The 12,354-nt window shown below is 34.1% G+C and overlaps 1 protein-coding gene across 3 annotated transcripts in view; it reads right to left on the bottom strand.

Moving 5' to 3' along the window:
* Positions 1-861: 861 nt before the first annotated feature.
* Positions 862-12,354, bottom strand: part of URI1 (URI1 prefoldin like chaperone) — a 99,620-nt gene continuing 88,127 nt past the window's right edge. For all 3 annotated transcript variants that reach the window (XM_027044939.2, XM_053210894.1, XM_027044938.2), the window contains 5 exons: positions 10,888-11,056; positions 9,103-9,454; positions 7,019-7,161; positions 5,976-6,225; positions 862-2,601 (listed from right to left, as the gene is read on the bottom strand). In XM_027044939.2, the coding sequence (XP_026900740.1) occupies positions 2,419-2,601; positions 5,976-6,225; positions 7,019-7,161; positions 9,103-9,454; positions 10,888-11,056 (1,097 nt within the window). In that variant the 3' untranslated portion in view covers positions 862-2,418. The remainder of the gene's footprint in view (positions 2,602-5,975; positions 6,226-7,018; positions 7,162-9,102; positions 9,455-10,887; positions 11,057-12,354) is intronic.

Genomic DNA, 12,354 nt, shown 5'->3' with positions numbered 1-12,354 from the left:
CTAAAAGGTATTTATTAACTACAAAGGAAAAGACAGTAACTTTATAGTGGAGAAACCCAGCAGACACCACCTTAACCAAGTGATCAAGGTTAACATAATGAATTCTGGACCCCTTGAAATGACACAATGAAATGCACCTCTTGATATGATGCATTTCTGTGATATTCTTGCCAAAAATGCAAAACCTCATTCTAATTATGTGAGTACATCAAACTCAAACTGAGGATCATCCAACAAAATACCTGACCAGTACTCTTCCAATACTTCAAAGTCATAAAAAACAACAAACAAACAACAAACTGTCAGACTAAGGAGCAGTAATAAACAAACGCCAAGATGGGATCCTAGATAGGGTCCTGGAACAGAAAAAGAACACCTAGTGAAAAAGTTGGTGAAATTCAAATAAGATCTGTAAATCAGTCAATGGCACTGCACCAACACCAAGTTTGTGGTTTTCATAACTGTATTGTGGTTATAGATTATAATTTAGCAGAAACTGAGTAAGAGGTATACAGAAACTGTACTATTTTGCAATTCTTCTAGAAGTCTAAAATTAGTTCAAAATTAAAAAAAAATTTCTGGTATTGTTTTACAATTGTCTAAAAGAGAACACTTATGACCAGCTTCATTTTAACCCACTGAAACGTGAATTTAACATGATAAATAAAGCTACGCTAAGTTACAGCTGAAACTCTGTTGTAAGACTGAGGCTATGAAATGGGGCTACACCACTTCATCTGGTCTTCAGCAAGACATAAGAAAATGTTATCAAACACTTTTTCTTTGCTTCTACTACCATCTTGTTCTATGAGGGAACATCTTATTTGCAAGAAGTAACATAATACATAAACAACGACAGGCTCAAATTATGAAAAATTATTTAATGACAGTACTCTTGAAATTACATGTCTGTAAAGAATATCACAATAGTCCCACAACAAACTTTGTTACTGGGGGAAAGATCTAGCACAGCTCACTTGAATAACATTTCATTTGGGAGTCAGGAGCTCCTTTGGGTGTGTGTGATGGTATTCTTGGTTTTTTGTGGGGGAGGGGCTGAAAGTTTTAACTAAAAATATATGCACAGTTGACTAAAATTTACTAAAGAACAAGTCTTCTACATTTCTAGGCTATCTTTCAAAATCAGTCCTTTGTTCTGAATTATCCATTAACTTGTGGAGATTCAGGCTCACCCCCTTATTATTAAAATACATATTCATAAAACTTTTACAGTTGTGCTGTTCTAGTTACAAATAGCTTCTACTTTTCTAGGACATAATTTCACTTTGTTTAAGCAAGAATTCATTAAAGAAGCTATAAATAACCTTAAATATTTAGCCATGAATAGAGAGGGTGGACTGGCATTGATGGCTTATTTTAGCACTAATGCAGAATGCTTTTTAAAAGCTACATTTCAGCATGCATCAAGCTAATGGTTAACACTTGCAGTATAACTTTCAATGTTAGAATAAATTTCTCTTTATTTTAAAGATTTTTGCTAACAGTCAATATGTTATATCAATTATTTACTAGTAAGAAAGTAGCCCTGGAGAATGACAATGGTGGAAAAATTAAAATTAAAATTTATTTTAAAAAAATGTTTTTTTTAGCATCTACACAACCTCTCCTTCTCTCCCAAAATATAATGCCAGTTAAAAGTGAACAACTTAAGGGAGAAGAATTGCCTATGGAATTGTAAGAATTCAAGGATTCATTGTGTGGTACATGTAGCATACATATGAATCAAAGACATTTATTTCTATAATTCAACTCTGAATCATAAAGCTCACATTTTAGAGACCAAGTTTCATAAAATTTTTACTTGAAAAAAAAATGTTTTACAAAATACCATTCTTCCAATCAAAGAAACTTTCCCAAAGGGTACATGTAGTTTTCTGCCTCAGAGATGATAGAATGACAGTCGAAGAGGAGAGAGAGGTTTTTTAAATAGCCACCTAGCTGCAAAACCTACAAGAAGTAGATTTTTTTAAAGTGCCTTTAAAATGCTAAAGTAAGGAATATAATTGTTGAATCTATTTGAAATTTTAAAAGTTTCCTTATAATGGTCCATATGGTATGCACAACTTCACAGCTGGCACAAAACTGCCTGTATTTACTTCAAAACACAAAAACAATACATATGAACAGTATTCTTTGAAAAATAATTCCAAATACTGCCACCGCATCCTAAGAAAACTTAGACAACAGTATTGACAGTATTCAGAGAATTAACAAAACAAGCTGAATATTAAAGTATTCAAACATTTACTTTCTTTTTAATACCACTGATAACAGTAAGAGAAGTTGCTGCCAAATGCATTCAGGATGCCTTATTTCAACTACATGTAACATATTTTGCTATACAGATTCTAAAGAAATGCAAAACGAGGTTCTAGGATGTAAACTCCTTGGCAGACCCTAGTTTTTCTGCTGCAATCTGGCAGCTTTGAACTTTGAAACCCTCTTGGTAGTTTCTTCTGATATTTCTGACAAGACTTCTTTTCGTTCTGGAATGGTGGGTAATACAGGATGAACCATGGTTGGGTGTGGTGTTAAGGAGGGCGATAGAAATTCTTTTTCTATTACAGTTCCAGAAAAAGCCTAGAAGACAAAAGTCAGATTATGGTAATAAAATCAAATAAGATGCCCACAAAATCTTGATCCTGTATTTGCCAATTAGACATTTCCTTTCATTAGAAGTAAATTCTTGGGGTGCCTGGGTGGCTCAGTCGGTTAAGCATCTGACTTCAGCTCAGGTCATGATCTCATGGTTCATGGCTTCGAGCCCCACATCGGGCTCTGGGCTGCCAGCTCAGAGCCTGGAGCCTGCTTTGGATCTGTGTCTCCCTCTCTCTCTGCCCCTTCCCCACTCACGCTGTCTCTATCAAAAAATGAATAAATGTTAAAAAAAATGAATTCTTAAGATTCTTGGATAAATACACATCAAAATATAAACTGTTTAGAGAAGTCAACTACCATTAAAATGTATCTTAATGACATCACCAAATATAAATAGATTTTTATAATATACATGTAAGAAAGCAAAATGTAAAATGAATGTTTTATCTGGGATTAAACAAAAATGGGTATGTAAAAGGTCTCCAATTTTCATACATTCACGTCCAGACCATGACGTGAGAACTAATGTATTAAACTAAAAAATGCTATTAGGGTGTCAAACGTGAGCTGACGAATGAGCTATCCTATGGAGGCCATGCTGCCAGCTAGCCAATAGCTTACTTTTCAGCAGTAGTGACATCTCTTAGGTGGTGTCCATGTATGCAATTACTTGGAATATTTTATTGCATCTTGCCTCAATTTTACTCAAGAGATCAGTGTAAACTGAAAAATTAAGTGCTGATACTAGTGGAGACAGCATCAGTCTCAAAATTTGCTACACTTAATTCAATGATGGAAATCAGATGTTCCACACACACACACACACAAAATGGTTCTTTCGTTTCAGCTGGATATTTGCTGGATATAATGTAGTCAACTGTTTGTTCAACTGGAACAAAAGTAATGTGTACAAAATGCTGGAAATACAACCAAAGATACATACATCTTCATATATCTTTTTACATAAAGATCTGTAAAAACCAAGGATTTGGTAACAATTTTATTTTTAAGGTCTCTGGTATTTGGATCCCCCCCACCTTTCATCTTCTAAAAACTCATTACATACAAAGTAAAATTTGACACCTAAACTTTCATGTGTATTTTGCTTGTTTTTGTCTACCAAGAGTACAAACTGAGTTAAGACAGTGTATCACCTGAAAAGTTTAAAAAGCCATCCCCTCCACCTTGCCCCACCAAAGAAATGAAAAAACAAGAATGCCCCTACCCTCCCACAGTATTTCAAGAACTTGGGTGAAATCCAAGCTCTTAAAAGAAACTTAAAGTCTACTTTCTCAAAACTCCTATTGATAAAATAGGATGATAAAATAGGATGATGCTCACTGAGCCTTCTTACTATATTAAAAATGCTTTTGAAAAAAGAGACACTCAGCGTTTAAAGATACTGAAAAGCAGATCTTTTAAAGTACTTGTCATATGCATGAACTATTTGTTTTCATGTTAAAAAAAATTTATAGCATCTAGAATGCTAACAAAAACTGTTCAATATGAAGTACAAAGCTAGTTAGAGTGAAATAAAACTAAGTCCCAGACTTGAGGTCTAGCTATACCATGATACACTAAGTCCTTATAAAGTAAAAGTTGGGCACCTGGGTGGCTCGGTCAGTTGAGTGTCTGACTCTTGATTTCAGCTCAGGTCATGACCTCATGGTGCTGAGATCGAGCCTGCACAGGGCTCTGTGCTGAGTATGGAGCACCCTTGGGATTCTCTGTCTCCCTCTCTCTCTCTCTCTGCCCCTCCCCTGCTCGGGAGCACTCTCTCTCTCTCTCATAATAAGTAAACTTAAATAAATAAAAAGTAGCAAAGGTCTACATCCATTACCTGTTTTTCTAACAGTATGGAAGACTGTTAAATGAGATACTTTCTACGTCAACTGAGATGATTATATCAGGTGATATAATGGGGAGGAGAACATTCTAATTCTAATCATACATGCTGTCCCTAAATGCTAATGATCTCCATCCCCAGTGACAGTTGAGTACTATTATTACCATTAAGTTACCATTCAGTATAAGCAATAGAAGTTTTACATATGCTTATTTATATATAAACATATATATTTTATATGTATTGAATGTATGCACAAATGGGTATATCAGTTTGATACAGGTATGAGTTCCCCAGTTTTTCTAAATACTTTATAAATTGAAAATTTGAGATACACCCAGAACAAAAAAAATTGAAGAAATCATCCCTGGGAATAATGGAAACCCTAACATATGACTATTTCATAGATAGGAATTTTTGTTTTGGGATCCCTCAGTACCATTCCCCCCCCACACAAGTGTGTGCAATGTGGTGGATAAGAATGTATATGTGTGCACTGACTTTTTCTGAGGAGAGGATCTACAACTTTCTTTAAATTGTAAAATGGCTCCATAACCCCCAAAAATAAATATGTCACTGGCACAAGCCAAAACACAGGACTTCAGATAATTACCTGCCATACAGTTTTTTTCTTTAACTAAAGCACATAAAAGAGAAAAGTATAATCTGCTACCTATAAACTATTATAAAATGACTATAGTTTGGTCTAGTAGTAATTCGTTTAAAATAAGCTGCTAAATGATCTTCTTGTCAAAAAGGTAACGTATATGCAAACGAAGATACTTTAAAATTCTTATTTCACAAAAATAGAACTTTAAGACTAGTAATACTTTTCCCCCCAAAAATTTTTCTTGAACTAAGATTATAATATCTGCACTTGTGTGTTTGCTAGTGGCTATTAATTTTTTATAAATTATTAATTATCAAAAAAGAATAAGCCTAGAATTAATTAGGGTCCATGACTTTTGAGATTAAATATATGTATCAGCTAAAGAAGCTATAAGATAAACAATGTCATTACTCAGCTGATTAACTTCAATAAATAACTACACAAAACAAATAATAATTTAAAGATTGTAAGATTAAAGATTTATAGACCATACCAGGGAGATATAGCAGCTGCAATTTTTTAAAAAGGAGAGGAGAGCCTCTTTTAAAGAAATAACTTTTCGACTCCAAAAGTGAACTGTGAAATCAGGAAAATGAATGATATGCCCTTCTGAAATGGAGCTAACACCACTTTTTTTTTTTTAATGTTTATTTTTGAAAGACAGAGAGAGTTGGGGGTAGGGGGAAGTGCTGGGACAGATGATCCAAAGCGGGCTCTGCGCTGACAGCAGCAAGCCCGATGCGTGGCTTGAACTCACAAACCACAAGATCACAACCTGAGCTGAAGTCAGACGCTTAACTGACTGAGCCACCCAGGCGCCCTGCTATCACCACCTTTTTAAACTCACAAAAAGTGATGAAAGATACTATACGAAATAAAGAGTTAACAATACACACACACCTCAGGTGTTCCTGATAAAGGCAAAAGTTTCTTGTGATGGTTTTCTTCCTGTTCCTCTTCCAAAATACTCTCACTGGTGTCACTACAAGTGGCCTCTTCGCAGCTAATACTCCTCAGAACTCCCCGTCTGTCATCAAAGTCAGCAGCACTGCTTTCACTGGTGTCACTGCAAACACTGTTCTCTCTGCTGCGAGACTTCAGGATGGACTTACGAGGAACATATTCTCCATTTACAACATCAACAAAGACTCTATGATGTCCAAAAACATATACACGCACTTTAGGTAACTCATAAACCGAGGATGAATTTGTAAGATTTTAAAAAATATTTTCTAGAAATTAGAGTGTTTTTTTCAAACTTACATCTAAAATTTTCATAATTGACAATTTTGTAGCTTCAAATGATGTATTTTACATTCTTTAAAATATGATTTTTTGGGGCCTAATACAGCACTTTATTTATAAGCATGTTCTGGGTGACAACAGTCTAATTTGTCAAAATTCTACATGTAATCTAGACCTACTTAGAAAACAATTTAGCAATTTTAACTATTTTACAAATATGGGTCATGAAAACAGGTATTTCCAAATGATAACTTTCTCAACAAACAAGACAACAAAAAACTGGAACAGCAATACTTAACTTACTTCGTGGAAAGGCAAACCACATGCAAGCATCATCATAGCTGTGGCAGGAAAGAAAGCACTGTTCCAGCCCACTGGAAACCCAAACTTACATTTCTAAAGTTAACATACTATGATTTTTTCACTAGAAAGATTGAGAATGTTTTAATAGCACTGGCAAAGAGGGGGGAAAGGGGAAACTCATGCAATGTTCCAACTGTTCTTGAACTGGGCAGCTGTGGTGGCTCAGCAGCTCCTGGGAGAGCCTTTAAAATACTAAGCCAACCCGATCAGAGCCCCTCACCTGTCCGTGACGGACAGGCTTCTGTTGATACAGGCAACCTGCTCCTGTAAATGTTCAGTTACAAAAAGAGGTAAGGGGACGGCAGCTTGTCCTGTTGCCCGTGAATACCACTCACCTATAAATGTCAGCAGGAGTCCTGATGGTAGGCAGTTCCTGGGCAGAATGACCACTGCCAGAGCTGTTCTTTCGTTTACGTTTGGCTTCTTCTTTCTTCTCACTGAATTTTAAAGTGGTATTTTTTCCAGTATTTATTCGGACCTAAAAATTTCACAGCAAATTACAAGCCTTCTGAGAAATTAAATCAAAGCCAAAACTAAAACAAATAAACTTTATAATTAAAGAAGAGAGACAGTTTTTGACATGAAATGATGTACACTATTATAGGATTAAGAAGTCCTTACCTTAACACACTTCTACAGCATTAAATTATATCTTCTTTAATGACCAATTCTAGTCTTTAGGGATTTTATTATTGTATAGAAAGCAAATTACATTTAAATTAAATGACAGATTTATTATAAGTTTTCATATCACCCCATTACTTTGATATAAATTTTGGCTTAAATCATGCATTTCAAAACAAAGAACATAATTAACCAAAAGAAATATTTGGTAAGAAAATATAAAATTTAAGTCATAAAAGCAATATTAGATAATGCTTAATTATTTGGAATTTTTTAAATACCTCTAGTTTTTAGAAATTGGACTAAAAAATAAAAACCAACCCTGTAGGATTATTATGTCATTCTTCTACTCAATACTAACACTGCACTTTCCATATTAATAATGACTGCTCTTCCTCACAAAATTCCTACAAATATTATTTATTCTTCCTATTTTATCAACATGCAAATAAGCAAAAATTTAAAACATGAAATAAGAATCCTAAAACAAATTTCTTTTTCTGGCTATTACGTCAGTTTTTTCTAAAGAACTCACAAGATGCTCCCTTTAGTCTGAAGTATTAACATATAAAAAACCATAAATTATTTCACTTCATACTACAGCAGGATAACTTAAGGGACCTTAGAAATATCAGGTATGTTTTAAACATGTTTCATTAAATAATAATCACAGACACTTAAGATTGATACCACAGACCCTTAACTGTGATACAGGCAATCCCTGCACGGATATCTTGTGGTACAAAGACCAATGCACTGAGACAAAGGACTGTCTGTTGTATTACTAGCCAGGTCTATGGACTTCTAGGCCTTAAGTATAAAGATGAATTCCCAGTTGCTACTGAGAGCAGCACTGGGAGCAAGGGAATGGATTTAAGGTAGTCTATCCTTCCAATCAGAACTAACTGTTTTGATCTATTTTAAATACTGGGATTCTACAGTAAGTACAAGGGGAACAAAAAGTCTTTTGATACTAAAGAAAAGCTTAAAAACCCTGTATTAGAAGGTCTCTACAGGGGCGCCTGGGTGGCCCAGTCGGTTAAGCATCCAACTTTGGCTCAGGTCATGATCTCACAGTTCATGGGTTCAAGCCTCACGTTGGGCTCTGTGCTGACAGCCCAGAGCCTGGAACCTGCTTCAGACTCTGTGTCTCCCTCTCTCTGTCCCTCCCCTGCTTCTGTGCTCTCTCTCTCTCAAAAATAAACACTACTTTAAAAAAAAAAAAAAGATCTCACAATAACCCCCAGTTCTTAAATGCCAAAATTCTAGAGTCACGATTACCCACAGATGTTTAGATTTACTTTATCTGAAAAGAAGCTACTTTTTACTTCCTCCTGAACTTTTCCACTTTGCTCATGATTCATGTCATGCCCACACAGAAAGTAACAACCTGGCATAATTAAAAATGTAGCTAATATAGTCACTTTCAACATCCTAAATACACCAAAACACCCACAATATAATTAACTCTAGAATTCTCAGAAAACTCTCTGAATGAAGGACAGGTGGAGCTACAGTAGTTGCTACTCAAATCTGATTCCTTTCCAGACCCCAAACAATTCAAATTCCACTGTGTCTTCAAAGAACAAAGGACCAATGGGAACTATCTAGACATTGACTTTTTCTCCCCGTTTTTTTAGATAAACTGGTCAGAACAAGAGGCAAAAGATGATTTTATTATTTGGCACTATCAACAATATTAATTACTCTAACACTGTTCTTTTAAAGAATATTATAGAATATATTTATATTAAATTATGTTAATATTTAAATTATACACAAAAAGCATACAAACCCTCTTAGGTTCGACAGTGTGAGAAAAATATATTGTTGGTACAGAATGATCTCCAACCCCTAAAACATCATTTTCATTATCACCATCATCATCATCATCATCATCATCATCTTCTTCTTCTTCTTCTTCTTCATCTTCATTACTGTGATAAGAATTTGAACCAATCATTGAACAGTTCAACTGACTATTCACTTGGCCATTGAACAGTTCTGAATGTGTAACATCCTTATAACAACTGCTGGAATGAACAGAGTCTGTTACTTGGTGCATCACATGCACATTTATGTTCTGATCTTCCTTTTCTTCTTCAGAAGATGTATCTTCTCCATTTGCAATCATAGTATCAGGCTTACTAATAAGAAAGAGAGAAAACTAAGATCAAACATACACATCAAAATACTACATATTCTAATTTTCAGTTCATTTCAATGGGCAAAAATTAAGATTTTGAATAAGATATTTTTAACTAGAATTCTAGCTGATAAGAACACTTTGAAATAACAACAACAAAAAACTCTATGCTAATTCTGTATGTTGTAGTTACTCAAACATAAGTAGAATATAGATGATTTTTTTACCTTTGCAAGAGGACACTGGCCACACACAACGTAAATATGATATAAATAATACAATCAAGAAATTTGCAAGAAATTCACAGAGATATGTATTTAAAGACCATAAATTATAGCCCCAGAACATTAACACTGGGGCTAATTTATTTTCTGTTTATTAACACTGGGGCTATTTATTATTATTTTCTACTTCTATATTTGGAATACTTTAAAGCATGTATTATTTTAACTTTTTATATTGAAGGATTTATATGTATGCACATGAATATAATTATATTTATACACACACATGTACATTTTTCATGCTTCATTTCTACAAAGGATTTGAAGACCTTACAAAAATAACAAAATCAAAAATGCAATAGAACTGAAATAACGTCATGCAAAAACAGAAAATCATGCCCAAGAAAATCACAAGATTCAAGATGGATCTTAAAAAATGGAATATTATCAGTTAATCAAAAAGACCTAAGAATTTGTAGGTAAAATGTAAAAAAATATACATATATCCTTCGTGCTTCAGGTCCTATTTTTCACAGAAACTAATTACTGCATACAGTGCATCATTTAAGCAAAATAATATAGGAACTTCTGTAGTAATAGATTTCGTTGAGTATTTTGACAATTTCAAGTGAGTGCTAATGTATATTTCAAACAGCAGTTTGGAAAAGTTGTTCATATGTATAACTACCTGACCAAATTACAAACTGCCTGCTCAATAAACAGAAAAGTTTGTAAAGGAAAGCAAGGATAAACATTTTACAGTAACAAACAAATCCACAGCAAATTTTTCTTTTTAACAAGTCATTTAGATATACAGCATTATCCTGGCTACAGTATAAAAATAGTTCATTTAAATTGTAAATATGTAAAACACCCATAATTATTATGTCGACTATATGATATACCTTAGTACTTCATTATACAAAACATAGCTGAATCTTGTTATTAAAAACATAGGAATACAGATTTTAAGTATTTCTGTACCCACACATATGCATGGGCATGTGCATGAATGCACAAGTCCTAACAGAAAATATTCTAGAAAATCAATACATATTTTCGAGTGGGAGGATTACTGATATTTTAATATATTATACTTTTATGTATTTTCTTCAATGAGCATGTATTGTTTTATTAATGAGGAAGAAGACTAACAAGGAAATGTGTTTAGAAACAAAATCTCTTGGAAAGATAATTTGTCATTCAGTACCTATCAAGTTCACCCAGCAATTCTTCTTGTCTCTCTAGTTCTTCAAGTCGAGCCCACAGTTCCTTATCAGCAAGCAAATCCTTGGATTTGACATCATTTGCAAAATCTGCTTCAAAAATATCTGAAGTTTTTGGTTTGGAGTGAGGTTTATGGGCAATTCGGTGTTTTGCTATTTTTTTTTTTTTAAAAAAAGGAAAGACATGGCTGTTAATAGCCGCCTTTAAAAAAGCACAAACCTAGACTTAGTGAGACTTTCTTCTGAGAAGAGGGGATATGGAGATGGGGGGGAGGGGCATGGGGGGGGGGGGAAATGCATGGTTTTTAAGCAAGCAAGACAACTCCAAGGATCCATTTCTCTCATAATCTTGCTACTCAAAGTGTGGTCCAAGGACCAGCAACACTGATATTCCTGCAGAACATTTCAGAAGTATATACTCTCAGGGCTACCCCAGATCTGCTAAATCACAATCTGTGTTTTAACAAGAGCCCAAGAGGATTCATATGCACATTAAAGACTGTGAAGAAGTGCCTGAAAGCTTCAAAAATGCATTAGCAAAAATGGTCACAATGTACCCTAGTTATAACACAAAATTCAACACAAATAATACACATCTTCCATCCTTACTCAAGAGAATTCAGTTACTAAAGTAACACATCAAAGCCTTGTCACAGGATACTTTCAACTCTAGGCACAGCCAGGCATAAATACCCTAGGAGGAATCTATGGAAGCTAATCCCTGGAAAGTTGGACTATAATTTTGTATATGAACATTTCTCCTTTTTAAATTACTTTATCTTATTTGTAATCCTCATGTGAGGGCAGGAGATAAAGAAAATCTGAACTCAAATCCATTTGCTTTTCATCTGAAAAAAATAGACTTTTTTATAAAGCAAATTATAGCTTTGAAGAAGGCAATGGGAAGAAGTCTAAAATGCTGTTATGAGATATGGTTAACGATGACCTCCATCATACATTCAAATGTACAACACTGCTTCCTAAATCTAAAAATATCATAATTATGTTTCATAGCCTATTATTGTCCATAACTATTATTGATACAACAGCATTAACAACTTTCATATTTCAGACATGTAAAATACAAAAATCTTTCATTGGTCACCACAAACAAATATTATAACTTGTCTTTCTGTTCGTTAACTGTAATGTATGTCTCCTTTATTTCACCTTCTGAAGCCACTTGCTATTAATTTTAATGCCATATTAGTAGAGATAGTATGGCTAGAATATGGCTCCCAAAATTGTCTCTATTTCAACCAACAAGTTATCTTCAGAGTTAATGACTAAAATATGAACTTTAAAAAATCAAAATAACTGTTAAAAGTAATGGTTTTCTACAGTAGCAAATTATAAACCATTTCTGTAATACTTTTAAAATTTTCACTGCTGTAACACTTTACAACTAACTGACAGGGGAACCACTGCCTTTCCAGAAGGAAAAACCAAAC

The sequence above is a fragment of the Acinonyx jubatus genome, chromosome E2 (assembly GCF_027475565.1).
Source record: "Acinonyx jubatus isolate Ajub_Pintada_27869175 chromosome E2, VMU_Ajub_asm_v1.0, whole genome shotgun sequence".
Classification (NCBI taxonomy): Eukaryota; Metazoa; Chordata; class Mammalia; order Carnivora; family Felidae; genus Acinonyx; species Acinonyx jubatus.
This window is presented reverse-complemented; position numbering and strand designations above follow the sequence as displayed.